Source organism: Dasypus novemcinctus, chromosome 9, assembly GCF_030445035.2.
Source record: "Dasypus novemcinctus isolate mDasNov1 chromosome 9, mDasNov1.1.hap2, whole genome shotgun sequence".
Classification (NCBI taxonomy): domain Eukaryota; kingdom Metazoa; phylum Chordata; class Mammalia; order Cingulata; family Dasypodidae; genus Dasypus; species Dasypus novemcinctus.
This window is the reverse complement of record NC_080681.1, coordinates 14,471,030-14,495,003: the sequence shown is the minus strand read 5'-3', so window position 1 is coordinate 14,495,003 and position 23,974 is coordinate 14,471,030. Positions and strand designations below refer to the sequence as shown.

Sequence of the window (23,974 nt, the reverse complement as noted above, 5' to 3'; positions counted from 1 at the left end):
CCAAGGCAGGCGGGCTCCTGGGTGGGCACGCTTTCCATAACCCTGCTCCGGCCAGCCCAGGTCTGCTCAGGGGCCTTCCGGACCCCGGGGAAGGGGCCGTGCCGGTCTGGGCTGGACCCCAGCAGGGAGAAAGCAGGTGCTGAGCAGGGACAGGCTTGACCTGATCTCAGACACCTAATCGATGCCAAGGTCATCTCCCCAACACGACAGCGCACGGTTTGATTGAAATCCCTTTGCCGTCCACAGGTTTTAAATTCGATAGGTCTATTCAATTGCCCTGCACGTGGGTGCATCGAATGCTGTCGCTTGCTTTAGGCTGTCTCCTAGAGGACAGAGGCTACTCTATGGGACCCGCTTGAGGGCTCAAGCCCAGAGCCTTCTGTCAGGCTCCCTGTGAGGGAACCCCCGGGGAAAGGAGCCAGCACCTTAGCTTCAGACAGCCCTGGGCTCAAACATTGGCTTTGGCACTGGCTAGCTATGTGACCTGGCGAAAGTCACCTAACCTCTTGAAACCTGCTTTCCTCCTCTAGAAGACAGGGTGAGTATCGGCTGCCTTGACGAGTTCCTGCGAGGGTTGAAGATGCTGTATGTAAAGGATCTGGAACTCGACAGAGCTCAAAGACGGGGGCTGGCGAAAGCGCTGGCCGCATCGCTCTCGGCTGGCCAGCGGCCTCTTTGTGGCTGACCTGGGGCCGACGATGTGCCTTCTCTGAATTCCCTGAGGAATCCACTGATTTTATGACCCTCTGGGGTGGTCCAGTAACGATTCTACAATTCCCTTCCTTCCCTTTTGGAGAGCAAAGGAACTGCAAGCCTCAGAGCAGAAGGTTTTAGAGTGGACATCATGCTGAAACTCCCTGTCTAAACTCATGGCTGAGACAGGAGAGCAGCTGTGTGACTTTGGGCAATCTCTTCACCTGATCTGTGCTGGAGGCTGTCATGCAGCTCTACACTCTCGTGCGCCTATCCTTGGCTGAGCCAGCCATGGCTGACCTGTTCGTGGGGGAACTGACCATTTTCTCCTTATCTAGTGGGACACTCTGCCCCTTCACCTGGCCTTCAAAGATGCCAGTGTGTGGGGGTGCCTGGTTTTGAGTGGGGAAGCCCTTCACACAGCCGTGGGCCTTCTAGGGATGATGCTTCTCAGCTCTGTCCAGTCACAAACCCAGACCAATCTGAGCCTCCCTGGGTACCTGGCACTTACTTTGCCTTCAGGAAGAGTGTTGCGATGGGGTCAAAAGGGGATATTACACCACCCCTCCAGCCTCTACAGACCCACTTGAAATAAACATACAATCTAAGAAAAAAATAAGTATGTGCTTTGGGGGGGGGGGTTGTGTGGCAAATGCAGGTCGAGACAAGTCCCTTGAAATCCAACTGCCATTCCCAAACCTGCCCTCTGTCCATCTTCAGCAGCTGCCAAGGAGCCAGGCTTTGGGCTACCCCCTGGAGCCTCAGCCCCTGCCAGGCCTAACCTTGGGGCTCTGTGTCCGTGCTGACCTGCTTGCTACAAAAACACCTGGTTCCGATGGCACACACAGCCACTGGCAGAGCTGGAGGGAACCTCAGGGAGCATCTGCCCTATGGTCCTTCTGAACAGAAAAGAAAACCAGGGCCAGAAATGGGAAGGGACTTGCCTAAGGTCACCCAGCTGTTAGGTGCCAGAGCTAGGTCTTAAACTTGGGTTATTCTGACTCTAAGAGCTCTTTTTAGATCATCAGGCTGGCCAGAAGGATGTCCCCTGCCCACCTTTGCCTGGTGCCCACCAGGCTTTTGAGATGCCACTCCAGCAACTTGAGGGAAGGGAGAGGGCTTGTGCTCACTCCTGGGAGCCTCGGCTCAGGCACTGGTGTTAGGCTCCGTGCTCCAGAAGTGGCTCCAAAGGGCTGGGTGGGAAGCAGGAGGCCCTTAGGACCCAGAAGCTCTCGAAGCATCCTGCCCTGCCGGCTGCCTCTCACCGCTCACTGCAGTGGTTCAGGCTTCAGCAGCCTTGGAGAAGCATCAGCTGAGAGGCGCTATCACATGGGAGCCGGGAACTGCTCAGCAAAGGTAGGAGTTGCCGACTAGGCCAGGCACAGGAGCCAGACCCGGGGCCTGGTGGTGAGAGCTAAGGTACCCCATGGAGGTATCTCAAGGAACAGCCTACTCTGCCTTATGTTTGACAGGATGGTCAGGAGATGGGCCCCCAGGTATCCCACAGGCAGAATTCGGGTGTGGGCATGTATGAAGCCGAGAGATGGGGGGCTGATCTCCTGCCGTCAGGAGCACCCACATCCTGCAGACAAACAGGACTCTTCATCTGTCTTGCTCCATGCCATAGAGATGGGTCTCCCACATCCTAGGAATGGGTCCGGCTGATGGGCAACTCCGTGTCCTGGGCATGGGCAACTCTGAGGGGAGAGGTGCTGTAGCTCCTAGAAAGGCACCAGGGCATCTCGTCTAGCTCAGGTCCTTGGGATGGAAGCTCAAAAACAGGTGCTTGTGAATTCCAGGGACACCTCTGTGGCGGTGGGCTGGGCACTTAAGGCAGTCTTGGGGCAAGCCTATCTTGCATCCTGAGACAAGGATATTTGTACTTGACTGTGCCCCTGCTAGAGGTCCAGACCTCTTCACCTCTGGTGGCAAAGCCCTCCAGGGACAGAGAGGCCCTGGAGGTGGGAGGGGAGCTGCTGGGAGGGAGCAGTGGGGGAACGGGGTAGGAGTCATGAGAGATGAGCCAGCAGTGGAGGTAGGCTCCCCGGGTTTTCCCCTATGAAACCGGTACACTGTGGCCCTCCCCTCCACGGCCACAGGCCATCAGTGAGGGAGTGCTGAGAAGCCTGGTCTATCGATCCATCTGTTAGGAGGTAAATTGGAATCCTGAAAATTGGGAGTCAGTGTGGAGAGATGGACAAGGATGAGGAACCTACGAGAAAAAGAAATGTCCAGTGCCTTCTTGCCCAGGGGCTCTGTCATGGCCGCAAGATTCCTCTCCGTCTCCACGTGGAAACCATGTCGGATTCCCTCAGGCTGGGACCTACTAGATGAGGCTCCTTGAGGCCCACCTACACACGGTGGCCCTTTCCTTCCTTAGCCGGGCACCGCTGGTGGCAGGACCTACCAGGGCCTCGGGGCCACGTCTCCTGGGCCCCACTCACAGGGGAGGGATGGATTCATGGAGGCATGGAGACTAAGGGGCAAGTGTGCCTTCCCTAGTATTTATTTTTTTGGCATTTTCCCTGATAGCCTGTCTTATGAGAGGCTGAGGACTTAGTATCTTCTCTGCAGACCCCAGGTCTATGTGGCCATTTTAACTTAGAAAAGAGCTTTCGGCTATCCCTGGAGAGAGGCATGTTTCTAGGCAGTTGTCCAAAGTTAGGGCTGCCTCGAGTCCAGGAGCCGTGTTACCCTTTCTGGAAGAGAGTCCGCTGGGTGGCTCGCAGCTGACTGAGTATTCTTGGAGTGTGTACTTGGGGGCAGGGATTCAACCGATGAATTTGAGTTTAATTCAGTTCACAACATTGTATTGAGCACCTATTACATGCACAGCATGCTAGAAGTTAGATTAGTGAGTGGTGACACCAAAACCCCAGGGGTGACTGAAAGGCTCTAACTCTGGAGTGAGGCCTGTCTGCCTCGTGTGGTCCTCTTTTTCAGTCAGAAAAATGATTAAAAAAAAAAAAAAGGAACTACCAGCCTTCTGTACCCAGGAACTCACGGAGTTCTCAGATGTTATCATGTGTGGAAACCTTGGAGGTTGTACAGCTCAACCGCCCCATCCTCGCTCCCTCAGCTCCTACCCCCCACTTTACAGATGAGGAAACTGTGGTCCCGGGAACTTGTGATTTGTCTACAGAAAGGCCATCAGACTTGGCAGGTCCACGTACGCCTCTGATCATGCACAGCTTCACATGCTACTCTTAGTGAATCTTGACTGCAAGAAGAGTATACAGGAATGAGGAGGACTTTTTATTATATTGGGCAACCTATTTCAATTAAACGGAAACTCAGCAAGTTAATGAGAGTTGATCTGCTGCCTGGATGAGGAGAAATGGGAGTCACTGAGACCACTGACTTCCGCCTCTCCAGTTTCTTTCCGCTTTCTCCTCTGCTTTATGCTCACCCACTTCCACGTTCACAGGCACCTACCCCCTCTCCCTGTACCCATCCTCTTTCACCAGGGGTCATGAACAAGGGGTCCGTGAGCTTGAACTGAAATTCAAAAAAAATTTTTTCTTGTGGGAATGTGCTGGGGCAGGTGTGATACATTTATGAAATAATACACAGTATAGCGTGAACTCAGGAAGGGGTCCATGGTTTTCATCTGACTGGCAATGGGGTTGAGGTACAAAGAAAGGTTAAGAGCCCCTGCCTTAACAGATGCCCACTCTCCTCTCCTTGTTCCGTGGCTGGTAACACTAGAAGAGCCACCTTCTCCTTTCCTCTTCAGGAGCAAGAGGATTTGGGGGCAGGCCTCCTCCGAAGACCAGAGACCTGGAGAGCTGGGGAGTGGGAGGAGGGGAGCAGCTCCCCTTCCCACGAAGGGGCACAGTGGCCCTGAGATGTTAATGAGTGGATGGAGAAGGGAAGCGTTTGTGACATATGGCCTTCTGGCTCTGGGAAGAGTGGAGGCTAGATGAGCTGGTCCCCCACGTTCCTTCCACCTGGGCCATTTTGTTTTCACTGCTCCTTCTCATAAAGTTCTCTGTGCTTGGGGGTGAGGTGGGACAAGGGGATGTCAGAGGAGGCTAAAGCACAGTCCTTTCCTTTCCAGGTGATCTCTTAGACCCTAGAGCAGTGAGGGAAATTTTTAGAGATGGTTCAAATGCAACAAATATTTACTGAATGCCTATTCTGTCCTAGCCGCCATGGAGGAGCCCTCCCCACGTAGAATGGCACAGCGGGCTGGGGTACCGCCTGCGTGTGTGCCTGGATCTTGCCACTTACTAGCTGTGTGACCTTGGGTAAGTAACTTAACCTCTGTAGTCCTCAGTTTTATCACTTGTAAAATGAGGATAAGAACAATATTGATCTTAGAGGGTTGTTCTGAGGATCAAAATGAGTTCATGCATGTAGAGTGCTCAGACAGGTCCTGGCATGTGGTAAGCAGCGCATAAACGTCACTGCTTATTAGTATTAATAAATCATGCAGGAGCCTCCCAGCATAGCTGTGAAGTAAGTATTATTCCCTTCCTCTTGCAGATCCCTTTAGGAGGAAACTGAAGTTCAGATGAGTCACATAGTCAGTCATTTCCAGGCCTGGGACAGGGACCCAAATCTTGTGCTCCTTCTGCTCCCCAACAGCTTCTGCAGCTCTGAGGAGACAAGAAACCTGGAAACGTACATAAGTAACATCCCACCCGGGGCACTATCCCAGAGCTCAGCAGGACCCTGGGGAAGGGAGACAGAGGATCTAGAGTCCCTGGATAACAGTCCTTGAAAGGGGAGAAGGGTATGGAGAATAGGGGAACAGCAGTGGAAAAGAAGGAGCTGGAGGACCCGCGGAAGGCGGAGCGCTGAGTGGCCGGATTACCCACGTCTTCTCACGTGTCGCGCTTCTTTGCAGGCACCGGGGCGGCGGCCTCCTGCCGGAAAGGGAACATGCGCCGCTGAGCCCTCGGCGGCCTGGCCTGGCGTTCAGGACCTGGAGCAGCCAGGACGCCAGGGAGGCTCCGGCGGGAGGCGCCCACCACGAAAGGGACGCCTGGGCCTGGGCTGGTCATCCCAGGGTCGCTGGCCTAGGATGGGGGATGGGCCTGTGACAGGCGGTGGCCAGGGCGTCCCCTTCCGGCCCCATGGAGTCCTCGCCCATGCCCCAGGCATCAGGGAACGCTTCCGCTTCGGGCAGGGTCCCTCAAACCCCAGGCCCCTCTACCGCCAGTGGGGTCCCGGAGGCGGGGCTGCGGGATGTGGCTTCGGAGTCTGTGGCCCTCTTCTTCATGCTGCTGATGGACTTGACCGCTGTGGCCGGCAACGCCGCCGTGATGGCCGTTATCGCCAAGACGCCTGCGCTCCGGAAATTTGTCTTCGTCTTCCACCTCTGCCTGGTGGACCTGCTGGCGGCGCTGACCCTCATGCCCCTGGCCATGCTCTCCACCTCCACCCTCTTTGACCACGCTCTCTTCGGGGAGGTCACCTGCCGCCTCTACTTGTTTCTGAGCGTGGGCTTCGTCAGCCTGGCCATCCTCTCCGTGTCGGCCATCAACGTGGAGCGCTACTATTACGTGGTCCACCCCATGCGCTACGAGGTGCGCATGACGCTGGGGCTGGTGGCCTCTGTGCTGGTGGGTGTGTGGGTGAAGGCCTTGGCCATGGCTGCTGTGCCCGTGTTGGGCAGGGTCTCCCGGGAGGAAGGCGCTCGCAGCGGCCCCCCGGGCTGCTCGCTCCAGTGGAACCACAGTGCCTACTGCCAGCTCTTTGTGGTGGTCTTTGCCGTCCTTTACTTCCTGTTGCCCCTGCTCCTCATCCTCGTGGTCTACTGCAGCATGTTCCGGGTGGCGCGCGTGGCCGCCATGCAGCACGGTCCCCTGCCCACGTGGATGGAGACGCCCCGGCAGCGCTCCGAGTCTCTCAGCAGCCGCTCGACGATGGTCACCAGTTCGGGGGCCCCCCAGACCACCCCGCACCGGACGTTTGGTGGAGGAAAGGCGGCAGTGGTCCTCCTGGCGGTGGGGGGACAGTTCCTGCTCTGCTGGTTGCCCTACTTCTCCTTCCACCTCTACGTCGCCCTGAGTGCTCAGCCCATTTCGGCCGGGCAGGTGGAGAGTGTAGTGACCTGGATCGGCTACTTCTGCTTCACTTCCAACCCTTTCTTCTACGGATGTCTCAACCGGCAGATCCGGGGGGAGCTCAGCAAGCAGTTTGTATGCTTCTTCAAGCCGGCTCCGGAGGAGGAGCTGCGGCTGCCGAGCAGGGAGGGCTCCATTGAGGAGAACTTCCTGCAGTTCCTTCAGGGGACTGGCTGTCCCACGGAGTCCTGGGTCTCCCGACCCCTGCCCAGCCCCAAGCAGGAGCCAGCTGCTGTGGACTTTCGAATTCCAGGCCAGATAGCTGAGGAGACCTCTGAGTTCCTGGAACAGCAGCTCACTAACGACATCATCATGTCGGACAGCTACCTCCATCCTATCCCCTCACCCCGGCTGGAATCATGATGGGCCGTGGACACCGGGAGGGAGATGGGGCTGGGGGCCGGTTACGATTGCAAGGACCACCTTGTGGGACCACCTTTTCCCAGCTGGCAGGGACTGGGACTGCGGTCTCTGCCCACAGCTTTTGCTTAGTGTTTCCTGGGTCGGGAACAGAGCCGACAGGATGGACATATGACAAAAGCCTTGGACTTGGCAGTGATCCTTGACTCTGGGGGAGGGAACCTGGGAGTGGTGAGACGATGACAAGAGAAAAGGGTCACAAAGGTGAGGTGAAGCCTCTCCACTAGCAAACTTTCCTGGCCTTAGGAAGCAGGGAAACTGTAAGGGTAGGATGTGGAGGCTGCAGGGCAGCAGGCCAGGTTTGGAGTTATTCTGGGACCATTTAGAATATTGTACTTTTCAGTGTAATTGTCCAGGGCAGTAACTGCACAACGAGCAAGGTAAGAAAATGACCCATGTCTTCTTAATTTCTTGGTAGGTTTCACAAGAACTAAATTACAGCCAAGTGTTTCCATTTGCATTAATAGATGAATTTCTAGCTTTATACCTGAGAGTTCCTTAAAGTGAGAGAAATATCTGGGTATATTACCTTACAGTGAGAGAACCAGCTGGCCAAACTCAGGAAACTGAATGGTGGGGAGTTAGCGTCAGGGTATATGGAGTAGAAGACAGGAAAGCTGACTGCAGCTACTCTCTCCTATTCTTCAGGAGCAGTCCTTTTGTTCTATTTCCCTGTGTCTCTCCTCTACACAGAGACCAAGCTTGAGGCTTAATCCTCAAAGCAAGAATAAGACAGGATGGTTTTTCCTCCTGTATTTTCAGAGTCAGACTGCTGAGGGTGGGAAGGGGGGGTGCTGCTACATTGTCTGGGTACAGAGGGGCCAGGTATTCACCTTGATTAATAATACTGATCATCTTTTCCTTCCAGGACTGGCCCTCCTGATCTTTCTCCTCCCGGCAGTGACTCACCTCCAGCCCTCTGGACAACCGGGTACAAGAGACTAAGGTTGGGCATGGGAAGTGTGGGGTTTCCATGGTCCATTAAATGCCTTCCTACTCTCATTCATCGCTCTCAAAATTAGCTTCAGTGACAAAAACCTTAAATCTCTCTCCTAGGCACGGGCTCAGATGTTCACTGATTTAGACTGCAGGAACTGTGTTGGTTGTACTGGTGGTCAATGCAAGGACCAACCAAATTTTCAAGGGAGTGGGAATAATTGCAACCTGGACAGGATACCCATCTGGGACTTCCTGTCAATCCCGTTTCCCTCTATATAATCAGGTGACACTAAAGGATCAAAACAGGAACAGAGGGTGGTGTGGTCTGTATTTGAACAACACCTGGCTCAAAAGCATCAAAGGGGAAAATGGGCTGGTGGGAGTGGGATAGTTTCCCCTTTGGATAGCCAATAAATAATTTTGATTATAAAAGATGATACTGATATCAACATTGACTCCTTCAGTTCAACTCCATGCATAACATTTGAACACTCACTCTTCTCTGTGACCCACACAGAGGACGTGAGGTCACTGCCCTCAAGGAGTTCATAGTCTAATTTGATCAGATATCTTATATTTTATACAGAGTTTACAGCTGGTAAAGCACCGTTAAAATGTTTGAGAACTATTTCAAAGAATATATCCAGGGTTCTAACTTTTCAGAGTTCAGTGCATTGCAGTAAAATATTTATATGGGAACTTCCTGCAGATTGTGATGAGTGTGGAGGTTGTAAAAGAAAATTCTCTAGTGAAGAAATGAATGAAATGAAACTGGCAAACATAGCTTTCCCCCTCTTTACCTTGGACATTTTCCAGGTTTCTGTCTTTCTGCCACTTAACTACTCCAGTCTAGTGCCTACTATTATATTGAGGACATCCCTTAGGAAGATTTCCAGAGAGAGGAGTCCTTTGTGATTGGAAAACATGCTTGTGCTCTTCTATCTTCTCCAGTTTAAGAGAAATTCATACTGAGGAATTTCATTCCTAGGTGGTGGGGAAAATCTCTTCTTCCTAAAACCACTGATCAGCTAGTAGACTCTGAGCCTCGCCAGAAGGTGGCAGTATGAGTCCAGTGGAAACAGGAAAGGGGCCAGGTCTTGGGGGGGGAGGGCATTAAACGTTGCCTGGCAGCCATTTTGTTAATTTATTTTGCTTTTTTCTTTGGCTTTGCCTTCCAATCTTTCTTTCCCATACATAAAAGAAGAAAAGTTTTAAGTGCAAGGATCTCTCTAATTCAGACTGAAATTTCCTGACACCGTGCTCTCACTAGCATTTATTACAGAGTATGACATAACACAGGAACATGTGCCATGTGTTTTTCCCTGTCCAAGAGAATAAAGAAAGAAGACTGTTCTATTATGCTGAGAACTTTCCCAGCAATTTCTAACATGGTGACCTTCCAGACTCCAGTCACCAGAATGGCTTGATAAAGTTTGCTATGTAATCCTTAGCTCTGAAAGCAGGTCCTGGGCGTAACTTGAACTCTCTAATTCATTGAAGGATTAACAGGTTCCAGTACCTAAAGTGTCCATTACTTTTTCCTGCATCCTGGTAGTGTTAGGATAACTCTCGATCAAATGTGAAAATTTTAGAGCTTCTGTTGTCAGGTCTTCCCAAGTAACACCCATTAGAGACATGTAGAAAAAGTGCAAATTTGGAGTCAGATCTACTTACTCACTGTGTGATTTTGGGAAAGCTGCTTAATTTCTGAGCCTATTTCCTCATCTGTAAAATGGGGATAATATTACCTACCTCACAGGGTTGTTGTGAGGATTAAAAGAGATGAAACATGGAAGCACTAGCTGTACCTGGCAAATAGGTACTCAATAAATATTGGTTTTTCTTCCCTTTCCTCTTACCCTTTTTCCCCAGAAGTATTGATTATGGAAAAGCAGTCTCTTTCATCCTAACAGTCATTTTGGAATGAGTGGGAGAGTATAAACTTCGAAGAATTCCCATTGATAAGAGTAATGGAGGGTGTCCTGTTTAAGGTGGCTCTCAAGGAATCGCTCTAATTAATAAATCATCACTATACATGCCTGTCTTTCTGTTAGGGACCTTAGATTTTAAGGCTTAGATTCAATTAGAGTAATGATATTCATTTTTAATCACAGAAAAGTTTTGGGGGCTACCAAGAGTCCTTCTCCTTAGAACTTATCGTGAGAGTCATTGAGGGGCTATTTGGCAGTAAAGGAAATAATTAGGGCCACCTTCACACTAGTACCCAGGATTACCAGGGAAAGATGGTCAGTCTGGAGCTTTCACCGGAATTTACGAACATTTAGGTGATATCAGAGCTGTGAGGCAAATTTTACTAATACTTCCCTTTTCGTGTGGTACAACAGGAAAGTTAAGGAGATTCACAGGATGCAATGGGTGGTTTTGGGGGTGGGACTGAGGTTGAGTAATTTTGGCATAAGTCCTAATCTCCAAACCCAAGATACTGTAAATGCTAAAATTGGCTTATACTGGGGAGAAGGGCAGCAAAGAAATTTTATGGAGGAACTACACACTTAACCTTGAGGTTAAAGAGGATCTGTTGGCGACTGCAAATGGCCCTTAACCAACATAGGACTGGGCAACTCCCAAGCCACAGTGTAAGTTACGGGATAAGGAGCAGGATACATTCTGAAAGGAGGCAATGAGCCGAGGAGAGAGCAGAAAGGGATCAATAAGGCTGGATCAATAAAGCTCCACGCACGGTGTTACAGATCTGACATGTGAGGCGTGGCCGGGGCCCAGGCTAGACAGTCTGTTCCCATCCTATGTATCTGAGACGACCGTGGAGGAGAAAGTGACCTACACTTGGGAAGGGGCCCAAGGTCTCCATGACCAGAGATTAAAGACGCTTTCTGGCCAGGATAGACGGGTTGCACCCAGCAACGCCTTCGGTGTGGACTAAGGGCTCTTATCTGGGAATTACACCACCCCCCACCGCCACCTCCACCACCGGTCCAAACCCGGCTGTGCGACCTCGGGAAGCCTCTATGAGCTGGAGAAGCCAGGCCCCGGTTTTTCTACTTAAGGAAATCAGGAAGCCGAAAATGGAAAAGGGGACTAAGCTCGCGTAGCGCTCGGGCTCGACAAGACCCTGCAGCTTCCCCGAAACGCAACCCGGTCCCATCTCCCCTTTGCCAGCACTTCCGTTTTCGGCCGCCCCTTCTCTCCCGGAGCAACCGAGACTCGAACGGGGACGGCCGCGGGGCGTCGCCGGAAGTGTCGCAAACACCGGATATCCGTTTTCTCTGGGCGCTCCCGGAGCCGACCGAGAGGGCCGCCGCCCAGTAGCAGACGCCGTCTCTGCCGTTTGAGCCGCAGTCGCCGTGGTGTGTGAGTGTGCCCGGGCTCGGTCCCCTCTCCCGCCGCCGCCATGGGCTGCACGTTGAGCGCCGAAGACAAGGCGGCGGTGGAACGGAGCAAGATGATCGACCGCAACTTGCGAGAGGACGGGGAGAAGGCAGCCAAAGAAGTGAAACTGCTGCTGCTTGGTGAGGGTCTCGGGGCGGGGCCATCGAGGTGGTGGGGAGGGCCTAGGCAGTCGGGAGGCCTGACGGGTGTCACGCTAGGCCTGCAGAAAGCACCCTGACGGGGTCTAGAGAGCGCGACACGTATGGGGCGGGGTGTTGAGGTTGGTGGCTGAGGCCCGGGAGGGCGTGTTGAGGGGGTGGGGTTTTGGGGTTGTAGGAATTAGGTTGTAGAGGGTGTGACTCCTTGCTGGAATTGGGTTTAGCCAAATTTGAGAGCATGGGGCGGTAGGATATTTGGACTGTGTTGGAAATATGAAATGCTTAAAGGAAGAGTTTTGCATGGGATTGGAGTGTGTTCATAGCAAAGAGGACGGGATGGAGTACGATGTGTTGGGTTTGTGTAATTTCTTGGCAGAATGGAGTTGGGAGGCTTGAACCATTCATATAAATAGGCTGAAACGTGGTGGTCACATAGGGACCCTGTTAATGTTAAGAAAGTAGGCATTTTGAACTGTTTGTGAGGTGGAGGAACCCTGGACTATCCAGGAACATGGAGGTAGGTGGTTGAGATAAATGACAAAAGTTCTCTGGTTTAAAGGAAATGGGCTTGGGTGCTGAAGCAGTCTTTATACTTTCTCCCCTTTTTCTATCATTTTTGTTCTTTTAGGGTTTTATACCATACCCGTTTTTTTTTTATAGAGAGGGTGGTTGGTGTGAGCTGAGGAATTTAAAGAATGGCTTGTTTTGTGGCAGAAGAGGTAGTGGACAATAGATTACACATTGAGAGTTGCTGCATAGCTGCTAGGGCTGATGTGCAGTGGGAACGAGGAGTTGTCTTAGGATAAATTATGGAATTGTATGCATTTACTGTAAAGGCTGTGACAGATTTCTGGTGAACTGTTTTATCTTCTCTGGTTTCTTCAAAAATACTGGCTTTAGGAATTACTGTTTATGTTACCTGGCATTTGTTCTAAGTGACTTTTATGTGTAGTCACATGCAGTTTACTCAGAATGAATTGGTCTGAACATTTTTTGAGAAACTGGCTTCTAAAGGCCCAGTAAATCATATAAAGTACATTGACTTTAGCCTCCCAATAAATCAAACAAATTTCTTCTCTGTTATTATTTTCTAGGGATCTGTTAAAGAAGAATCAGTAGGAGTAATGGTTTCTGTAAGCAGTAATAGAACTTTACTTTTTAAAACATTTGACTTTTGAACAAAAGTAGTTGCTTTAAGGGAAGTGCCAAATTTTCTGCCCTAGAGAAGGGAATGCTTCACCATAACCCAAGTCTTGTTTTGTATTCCTCTTCATGTTAATTTACTTGATTGTTTGCAGATTGCAAAAGCCCCAGTAATGACTTTTTTGGATATAGGGGCAAAGTTATGCATTGGAACTTGAGCTTCTAGTTTGAATATATCTGGACTTAAGAAGGCATGAATTCTAACTGTTCTAGGCTGCCATTATTTATTAGGTGTCATTTGTGGAGGAGCATGGTCCCTGGCACACGATAGGGACTCCTTAAACATTTGCTGTCAATGTTGGATATTGGTCCTGGGGGCCTTTTAAATCTTTGATATAAACCACAACACTCAAGGCATTAGCATTTTCTGTATCGATTGATTGGTTATGAAATTAAAGATGTTTTCTCATCTTCTCTAAGTGTTTTGATTTACATTGGTTATCAGAAATCCCCTTGGGATATTAGCCTGTCGTAATATAGATATAAACTGTGAGGCATTCTTCCAGATGACAGGAGTTGGCAGGCAGAACTTGAGCAAGCAAAACCTGTTCAGATATCTAGAAAAGTCTTTATTCAGGACTTTATAAGTAGAACATTTAATTAAAAACAAACACCTGACTTAGGGAACTTGAAAAGCGGTTGTATTCTCAAGCAAGTTCAGTCAAATTCAGATAGGTTGCAGAGACAAATGCTCTTGCTTCAACCATATTCTAATGCATATATGAAATTAAAATTATCTTCCTTGTTAGTTTTATAAATAAATGGTACCCAAGATAGTATGCATATAATTTTTTTTTGTTGTAGAATATCTCCTTTGATGTACATATAAACCATTTTTACTTCAACACTGTGAAACTATCAAATTTAGTCTAATTTGAGATCTGTCTACATTACTCTTGTCTTCCTGGCACATAATAGGTGTTCAGTAAATATTAATGTGTTTTTCTTTATAGGGATGTAGTTTAGCATAGTAGTTAATAGCCCGGGTTCTGAAATCAGACTGCTTCAAATCCTAATTCCCACTTACCAGCTTTAACCTGGGAAAAGTGATTTGTTCTCTGCCTCAGTTTCCTCATTTTTAAAATGGAGAAAATAAAGTTTCTTCTTAGTATTGCTGTGAGGATTAACTATGATGATACTGTAAAGTAGAACACAGCTGCACCATACTAGCTCAGTGAATACTAACCATTGTTATTAAACCAAAATGAACGTTACAATTATAGATACCACAGAAGTTCAAATAAAGAAACTGGTGTGGGCTGATTTAGTTAAGGAAGACTTCAGTATTATGATTTTTCCTTTCTTATGTACGTTTGAATTTCCTTTAGGTGTTCCTAGGAAAATCTTGATACGTCAAATTAGTGTTCGGTAAGACAACGTAACATTATGCAAAGTTTCCCAACCAGTGTACCCAGATCATAGGATGCTTTACAGATACACTGCTTGCACATTTTTTATGGTGTTGAAATTTTAAGTCATTTTTGTAATTTTTCACAATTTTATGACAGTTGAAATGATATTTGAACATTTTTTGGTATAATTTCTCTGTGAACTTCCTAAATTGGATAATTTGAAAATATTTCATTTGGAAGGTTTATGCCAAATCAGTATTATATCTGTAATATTTTGTATTTTATTTTTCATGTCCAACTTTCATAGTATAAAGAAAAAAATGTTCTACTACATCCCACCATTTTACCCCAATAAGCCTTACAAATACTATAATTTTCAGTGTGTGCCATGATGTGACAAAAGTTGGGAAGCACTAGAGTAATGGATAAGAGCACTCCTTTGGAGTCACACAAAACTGAATTCAATTCCCACTTTCACTTGCTAGCAGTGAGGCAAGTAACTTAACTCTGTGAAGTTCAGGATGATGAAGCCTACTTCATTATATGAAATGAGATAACTTATAGAAAATGCTAAGCATTAGTGCCCAGCAAATAATATATTCAATAAATGGTAACTCCTATTATTGTGATGATATTTGTGAAGCTTTTCATTTCAGCTACCTTTTTTTTTCCAGGAATGTTACACATAGGTATTCGATTAATTTAAAAATATTAATGTACCCTTTTCAAGAGTCTTCAGGGAATTTTAATATTCTTTTGTGGAGGAATTAAACATTACCATTTAGTGTTGAAACTTCTTGAATGATCTACTCCTGTGCTATTTCCAAATTTCCATTTCTTGATAGCTTCCCTTAGTAGGTCCTGAGAAAACATTATTATCAAAATGAGATTAATGCTTTGTTCTTTGAGATTTTGCTGCATGTAGAAAATTGGAATCATCTAATTCATTAAAACCCTATATTGATTTCACATTTAAATTTCTGCATATTACTGACTGAAAGTCCTTTGATAAATATGAATTTACATTGTGACCGTCTAAAGAATGTATTTATAATATTTGCCATTTATTTGGGATAAGATTCAGAAACTGTTGTCAAATTTCTTGTGAAGATGTATCTTGTACCTGGGCAAAAAATAAATTGGCGTACACACCAGAAACTGGCATTACGAAAGATTGCTTTATATAAGCATTTATTCTTTGTGTCTTTTACCTAAATGCGTTAATCACTTCTGCAGTCTAAAAATATGGCCCTTTTCAGTAATTATAACATTATAATTTTCCCTGACTATGCTAATCCAAGTGGTTTTCTCTCTTAACTGAATTTCTAGAGTATCATGATGACCATTGAGTAGGGTGCTTAGTACTGTTCTTACTAGAGTGGCAAGGCATCTAGCCTTTTACTCAGGACTGCAACTATATCTCTTTAAAAATAGTTTTTAGGGGAGCAGATGTGGCTCAGTGGTTTGAGCGCCAGCTTCCCACATATGAGGTCCAGGCTTCAGTCCCTGGCCCTGGTACTTCAAAAAAGAAAATAGTTTTTAGAAGGGAAGTGGATGTGGCTCAAGCAATTGAGCTCCCGCCTACCACATGGGAGGTCCTGGGTTCAGTTTCTGGTGTCTTCCTAAAGAAGACAAGCAAGATAATGAGCTGACGTGACAGGCTGGTGCGGCACGCTGATGCAACAAGAAACATGAGAAAGAAAACATAGTGAAAGACACAACAAAGCAGGCAGTGGAGGTGGCTCAAGTGATTAGGTGCCTCCCTCCCACATGGGAGGTCCTGGGTTCCTTTCCCAGGGCCTCCTAAAAAGTAAATGAGCACACAATGAACAGACACAGCAAGTGCAGACTATGAAGGGATGGGGAGAAATAAAGAAAATGAATCTCTAAAAAAGTCTTTTAGTTTTTGTGCTATTGTCTGTAATAAAAGTGGTTCCTGGTGGGAGACACCTCATTTAAGGAACATTGGTGAGACCTAAAGCATTGCTGTTTACTCTGTCCCTCCCCTATAATGCTGAGGACAGGGGGGACTAGGTATTTCTCATCTATATATCTGCTGCATGACCTAAGACTAAGGTTTTTCCCCTTTAAAGAACAGAACCCCACTCCAACCAGTTTCGAGTAAAGGAGAGGTTTACTGAAAGGACATAATTGACACATTCATAGGCATCATCCGTCAGGCATTCAAGATAGATAGGAAATGAAACAACCAGGTTGCAGCAATTGTGGGATCCCTCCCCCTCCCCCATTCCATAGTCACTTGCTCTATATGCTTGCTGGTCAGTCTGCTCTTCAGACCAGCTTTTTCTGCTCGTTTATGACTTCTCCTGCCCCTGCCCATCCCCTTTCCAGTCTTCAGTTTGCTCTGTGGTTTTGGCTTACTCTGGCACTGGCTCACATACTGCCTGGCCAGGTAGTTCAAGAGCTCCATGTCATCTGACTCAGGTTCCTGGGAAAGAGTATCTGATTGGCCCACATAGCTGTGGTGGAGTCTGGCAAGGAAGAAGGGGTATCATGAATTTTATAAGTACCGCAGTGGGTCAAATTCTCTAAAAAGAAGACATGGCAGGGAGTTAATAATTAATAGCAGACACATTAAATATGTTGAACATATGGTATGAGCTGGAATATGAGGAACTAAATGTATTACTGCTCTCATTTCTCATTAATTCTTGAGACCATGTCTGCTAATTCTGAATGTTAAGTTGTCATTTTGTATGATTGGGAGATAAAATTAAATTTAACCTGAGGTAAGGTGGAAGGCTTTGAAATTCCCATTATCAGCACATCTGACTCAGAATAACCTGAATTTAATTTTATTTTAATTCAGGAATTAATTTTAAAAAATACTTATAATCAGTTTAAGGGTCTATGCTTCATCACCCTTACTTCTTCCTTGCTAGTTTTTTTCCTCTACTACTTTTGTGAGCACCAGAAAGTAGTCTGAGACTTGAGGGAAGAGGTAAAACAGATTATTTTGCTCTTTGTTAATAACCTTGCTTATAGGTTTTTTGTTAAAAAAAGTAAGTAAAAACTTTTGACAAAATAGATTACTCATAGATTAGCTGTCCATGCTCTGTCTTGTCCTTATGTTAGTTAAGTTTAGTTTTATTAGGAGTTAGGACTTTTGGGGAGAAGTGGAGAGAAAGAGATGCTTTAAGTACTTGGGAACTAGAATATTAGTAGGAAAGACCAAAAAATTAATATGTATATTGTGACTCTCATGAGAATTGAGAGCAGTGGACACTAAATTTGTTCAGATTATTGAACTTTGTTTTAAAATTTGTTTTCTAGCTAACAATATACTAGACAAGCACGAGTAAAATACATCTCTTTGAACTGGTAACTCAATTTAGAAATAGGAGATACCATGTAATATAGGGCAGAGAGCAAAGAGACTGAAAGTTGGTACATTTGTTTTAGTCCTAATCTCTGACCTTCATTTTCCTTTCCCTGTACCAGTGATGGATTTAAATTAGTTCTTTGGTCCCTTGTCTATGAAGTTAGTATTATCAAAGAGGCGGAGTATTTTAGCAAGCTATACAAAAGTCGATTTTTGTGTTGTTGTTTATCTTTTTCTTTAGTTTGATTGAAATTAGTTTAACATAATAAAGCTGTTTGGGAAGATATTTTAAAACTGAAGTTAAAAACCTGAACATCTACATTCATAGAGTGTGTAAAATATAAATGTTACCAAGAGAAGAATACAAAGGCAAGAAAGTGTTCTAAGTATTTTATTTTCTCCACAATTTTATTTGTCTTGATTTTGGTATAATTCTTTTTCAGTGTTTAGCAAGTTAGAGTTATCTTTAAAGCCTCTTATCTATCCAGGCTATCCTAGTACCTTCTTAGTAATCAGCCTATCATTTCTGTAATTCAAGCTGCTTGAACTGAATAATGTTGTGTTAGGATCACTGATTAATTGTTCTAGTTTTGATACAGTGCCCTATGGAATAATATCCTATTTTCTTATACTTGCTGTTAAGTTGTAACAGAAATTAATATATCTGATATGAACCAAAGAAGGACACGAAAAAAGACAAAATTGGTTCGACTTGTACCTGAATAATGGCCTGGTGTGCTCAGAAACAAGTTTCAGGAGAATCAAGTTTTTTTGTTTTTGTTTTTTATATTTTTTATTTCCCCTCCTCCTCCCCTGCCGTGCTGTTTTTGCTGTCTGTGTCCATTCACTGTGTGATCTTTTGCATCTATTTATCTTTTTGTCTTCACTTCTCATCTCTCTCCTTTAGGATTCACTGGGATTCGATCCTGGGGACCTCTGAGGCGGAGAGAGAGTTTCCCCGTCAGTTGCACCACCTCAGTTCCTGGTCTCTGCTGCGCTTCACCTTGACTCTCCTCTTCGTCTCTCTTTTTGTGTCATCATCTTGCTGCGGGACTCAGTTGTGTGGGCACTCGGCTCACCGTGAGGGCACTTGGCTTGCCATGCGGGCACTGGCTTGCCATGCTGGCACTGGCTCACCATGAGGGCACTCGGTTGCCATGTGGGCACTTGCATGGGCGCTCAGCTCACCGTGCAGGTACTCGCATGGGCATTTGGCTCACCACGTGGGCACTTGGCTCGTCACATGGGCACTGGCTCACGGAGCAGGCATGCTTTCTCTTCTTTTTCACCAGGAGGCCCCAGGGATCAAACTGGGTCCTCCCATGTCGTAGGTGGAAGCCCTATCATTTGAGCCACATCCACTTCCCGAGGATCTAGTTTTTAGACCTGTATTTCCTCTGATTGCCAAGTTGTGCTTGGAAGATTCTTAAAGGTTTAAGAAAGATGGTTAGGGATTGGCTGAAAATTTAGCATGTTCATTGACCCATTACTATTTTGCATCTCAGGACCTCTTTTTGTCACCAAGTCTAACTCTCAGATGGATAAGTGTTTTTTTAGTATTTATGCAAAACTCTATTGTTTGAATGATATCAGTATTTTACATCTCAAGAAATTCTTGTTGCTTAACTTAAAAGTTAATAGTATTCTGTTTTTTCTAGCTGCTCATGTACATCTGCAGCTCTTAATAAGGAGTCAGACATATCTTGCCATGATCAAAACTTATAGTCTGTATATTTAAAAGTGCTTGCCTCTCTTATTGATCTGGCTTGCTAGTTACACTTATTACACAGGTGATACGGGACCATTAACGTCAGACATTAAAGTTAGCAAGGTAGCTTGATTCTTACCATCTTGTAATTAATCTCCCTGTAGTGATTGATTGTGCAACCTATTTAGACTGGGTCAAATACTAAAAATTTCATTTATCCTTTCAAGTTGGATTTTTGAAATCAAAAGAATTCTAAGAACTTATTATGGAAAGGTTACACAATCTTTGGATTTCTTTTCAGTGTTGATAATTCTTAGTTTTGTACATGCTTATTAAATGGATAGTCTTGTGTATTTATGATATGACCTTGAGACTCTCCAATATGATCTTAGAATTATTTATTAGGTTAAAAATATTTTAAAAGCATTTGAGAAACAATAAGACTCCTCTTTTTTCACTGCACTTGAGGAGCTATTGTGAAAATGGATTTTGCCTAGGGCCTTGGAAATTACATTTTAACAAATGTAATTATGAATTGTAGAGCAATAGTTTTAGCATGATATACTTTAATGGAACTTTTCCCCCCTCTATTCCTGAAGTTAGAACTTAGACCATTAGCTTCAAAACAGTGTTTGATGAAATGTTGTAACTACCACTATGATTTACATTGATGACTTCGTTCTGATGAATGTGATTTGATAGTGTTTTCCATGGAAGTTATTTCAATGTTATTTATGTATTTCTGAAAATAGAAATTGAAACTACTTCAGTTTAATGGTATAAATGTTTTTTAGTATTTTGCAGCCTTAATAAATCCTCACATTTTTGTTCATTGCAGGGTATTAAAAAGAATTTCCTTTCTTCCTTCTCCTTATAAGAGAAGTATATTTCTTATTCTATTTTTGTTATTATGGTTGCAATTAAATTTGTATTCATGTCCTCTGTCAATATTGGTAGTTCTTTCAGCTGTTTCCAGAGTACTTAAAAAATTTTTAATAAGCTTTTTTCTTTTTAACTTTTTTATTTTAAAATAAATTTCAAACTTACAAAAATAATACAAAATGCATATGGAGAACTCAGTAAGCCTTTTGTTTGGAATAATTTTAGATTTACAGAAAAGTTGCAAAGCTAGTACAGAGTGTTCCTATGTGCTCTTCACCTGATTTCCCATTACGTTGACATCATATATCACTATGGCACATTTGTCAAACAAAGAGATTAATATTGGTGCATTACTCTTTATTAGAGAAGTTGCAAGTTTACAAGACAATCATGTGTAACATAAAGTATCCCCATACATCATCCTACCACCAACACCTTGCATTGTTGTGGAACGTTTGTTATTAATGATGAAAGAAGGGCATTGAAATATTACTGTTAACTATAGTCCATAGCTTACATTTGGTGTGCTTTTCCCATAAACCACCCTCTTTTTAACACTATGTATTCGTATTGGATGCCTATTTTAGTTCATGAGAAAATGTTCCCATATCTGTACCAATAGTCCATCATCTTCCACAGGGTTCACTGTGTTGTACCGTCCCAGGCCTGTACAATCCATCCCAAGTATATCCCCACTGGCTTTGAGTTTCATCACAGCGTTGTGCTGTCATCATCTCAGTCAATTTCAGAACATTTATATTACTCCGAAAAGAAAATCCTGTACCCTCTTATACCTACTGATCCTTGACCCTTGGCATTGATATAGTGCCTTTTTTGCCATTGATGCAAATGTATTACAGTATTAGCTAACTATATCCTATAAGTTAGAGTAGTTGTATTTCTCCCACAAATCACCATATTCTTGACACCTTGTAGTGCATTACTCTTTTTTTAAAAGATTATATTTATTTATTTCTCTCCTCTTCCCTGCCCTCCGCCCGCCAGTTTTCTGTTCTCTGTATCCATTCACTATGTGTTCCTCTGTGTCCGCTTACATTCTTGTCAGCGGCACCGGGAATCTGGGTCTCTTTTTGTTGCGTCCTCTTGCTGTGTCAGCTCTCCATGTGTGTGGCGCCACTCCTGGGAAGGCTGGACTTTGTTTCACGTGGGGCGGCTCTCCTTACAGAGTGCACTCCTTGCGTGTGGGATCCCTTACGCAGGGGACACCCCTGTGTATTACGGCACTCCTTATGCGCATCAGCACTGCATGTGGGCCAGCTCATCACGGGTCAGGACGTCCGGGGTTTGAACCCTGGACTTCCCATGTGGTAGGCGAACCCTTATCTATTGAGCCAGATCCGCTTCCCTGCATTACTCTTAACATCACACTTTATTTGGATTTTAGCAGGTGTTTCATTAATGTTCTTTTTTTTGTTCGAGAATTGAATCCAGGAATACCGCATTGCATCTAGCTGAGGCTACTTTTTATTGAGTTTTTTGGTTTTCAGTGTTGCATTGTCCAGAAGGAGGCTCATTTATTAGTTTATTTATGATTATGTGATCTTATTGTCTTGCCTGGTGACATTGATGAGAAGCACATTAATTCCTAAGCTAGGTAAATGCAAGAAATGGATAAAACCTTTTAAACAGGTAAAGTTGGAGAGATATATAGGTGAGCACTGATAGTGTATGTGGAAGGTGATGCGGGAGTAGCCCATTTTGGAATGAGAAAGAAGAAGAGAGGCATTTATGTCAGGGAAGTCCTCACAGAGGAGATGATGTTTGAGATGGGCCTTGAAGAATGAATAGGAACTCTGAAGGCAGACTGTAGAGAAGCACATCCAGAAGGAATAGTGTGCCTGCAGACCTGGAAGCATGAGATACTGGGATGAAGGGTGGTATGGGAGGAAGAGTGCAGGAGATAAGGCCGGAAAGGTATGCATAGGGGATTTGGCGTATTTAGAACTTGGCATCCTCTCACATATTACTTACCTTTTTCCCTCCATTACTCATTCATTGCTGTAATATAAGGGTGAATAGAAGTAAATCTGTGAAACTTTATTGGATTTTGGTTTAACATGATGTGGTATATATTTTAAAGGAATTGAAATTGTAGGCATCCTTTTCATCTGGCAACTCAAGAATATATAAAAATTTATATTGTTTTGCTATTGGTGCTTTTAAAAAGGTGAGGTGTTAATATGCATTTGATTAAATAGGCATGTAGATCAATGTTCTGTGGCATTTCTGTTCTCTGTTAAGTCCTTTTTTTAATATACAGTTTTATTTTATTTCTTTAAAGAAACTTAGATTATGTAAATGTTACACACAAAAAAATAGGGGATTATCATATACCCCACTCCCTAGCCCTCCTACATTTTCCTACATTAGCAACATCCTTCATTAGTGTGGTACATTTGTCACAATTGATTAATTCATCTTGGAGCATTGCCACTAAGTGATGATTATAGTTTACATTGTAGTTTACACCCTCTCCCACACATATTTTAGCATTTTTTAAAAAGATATTTAGATTACATAAATGCTACATAAAAATATAGGGGATTCCCATATGCCCTGCTCCCCACACTGCCCACATTTACCCACCCTGACACATCCTTCTTTAGTGTGGCACATTCATTACAATTGTTGAACACATTTTGGAGTATTGCCACTAAGCGTGGAGTATAGTTTACACTCTCTCCCACACAGTTCTGTAGGTTATGGCAGGATACCTCATAGCAGTATCTGTCATTGCAGTGTCATTCAGGACAATTCCCAAGTCCCAAAAATGCCACCGTATTATACCGGTTTTCCCTCTCCCTGACCTCAGAACCTCCAGTGGCCACTGCCTCCACATCAATGATAAAAGTTCTTCCATTGCTAGAATCACAATAATTCTAAACGAAATATAGCTGCAATTAAAATCTTTGGTGCGTATTGGACATGATACTTCAAATTTATTCTCCTGTATTTCTATATCACAAAGAAATTTTGAGGCAGAGATGATAAGAAATGTGCCTTTGCAAAAGTAGTTTTCAGTCATGCTCTATGTAAATGTATGAACATGAATGTATGAACCATACAGTTCAGCATTAGCTCCAAAATGGTTTTCTGTTGCCCTGCTTTCAAAGAATTAAAAGAAAGCTTACCAGAGGCCAAAATTAGAACATTGAGGCAGCCAGAGGTTAATCCCCTTGTTCACAAATGACTGCTGCCTTAACCATTCTTCTAATGTTGCACTAAGATGAGGAAGAAACTTCCACTTCTCCCCCTTCATTGGCCAGTTGCCCAAAGAGAACACATGCTCTTTAACAACACTCAAGTTACATTGTTTATATTCTCAAGGGATAACATTTTGAGATCTACTTGGCTCCATGCAACAGTTTTTAAAAAATCTCAAACCACCATCTTCCTTAGGTGATTTATGAATGTTAAAGTGGCAAATTGGCTTTCTGCTTTATTTGGTTTATAAAGCTTGTAAAATGATAGGATCATGTCCATGTAATTGGTAAAAGAACAAACCATACACTAATGCATAAATTACGGACATTTTAAAGCTGGGTGATGGGTACACAGTGTTTGTTTTGCTACACATATGTTATAAATATTCCCTTGTAGGGAAGCTGATGTGGCTCAAGTGATAAAGCCTCTGCCTAGGGAAGTGGATTTGGCCCAATGGATAGGGCGTCCGACTACTGCATAGGAGGTCCAAGGTTCAAACCCAGGACCTCCTGACCCATGTGACGAGCTGGCCCACGCACAGTGCTGATGCGCGCAAGGAGTGCCATGCCACACAGGGGTGTCCCTTGCATTGGGGAGCCCCACGCACAGGGGGTGCACCCCATAAGGAG

General features: G+C 45.0%; 1 protein-coding gene across 3 annotated transcripts; it reads left to right on the top strand.

Annotated features, from left to right (window-relative positions):
* The first annotated feature begins 530 nt into the window (after positions 1-530).
* GPR61 (G protein-coupled receptor 61) lies at positions 531-20,186 on the top strand. Of its 3 annotated transcripts, XM_071217207.1 has the most exons (5): positions 1,933-2,049; positions 4,843-4,943; positions 5,546-7,391; positions 8,056-8,133; positions 18,438-20,186. In XM_071217207.1, exon 3 carries the CDS (start codon positions 5,775-5,777, stop codon positions 7,128-7,130), a length of 1,356 nt encoding a protein of 451 aa, XP_071073308.1. In that variant the 5' UTR covers positions 1,933-2,049; positions 4,843-4,943; positions 5,546-5,774; the 3' UTR covers positions 7,131-7,391; positions 8,056-8,133; positions 18,438-20,186. The 3 variants fall into 3 exon arrangements, with proteins under 3 accessions (XP_071073306.1, XP_071073308.1, XP_071073307.1); XM_071217205.1 differs by lacking the exon at positions 18,438-20,186 and having other exon boundaries at positions 531-2,049; positions 8,056-9,984; XM_071217206.1 differs by lacking the exon at positions 18,438-20,186 and having other exon boundaries at positions 1,964-2,049; positions 5,546-7,567; positions 8,056-9,984.
* The last annotated feature ends 3,788 nt before the right edge of the window (positions 20,187-23,974 follow it).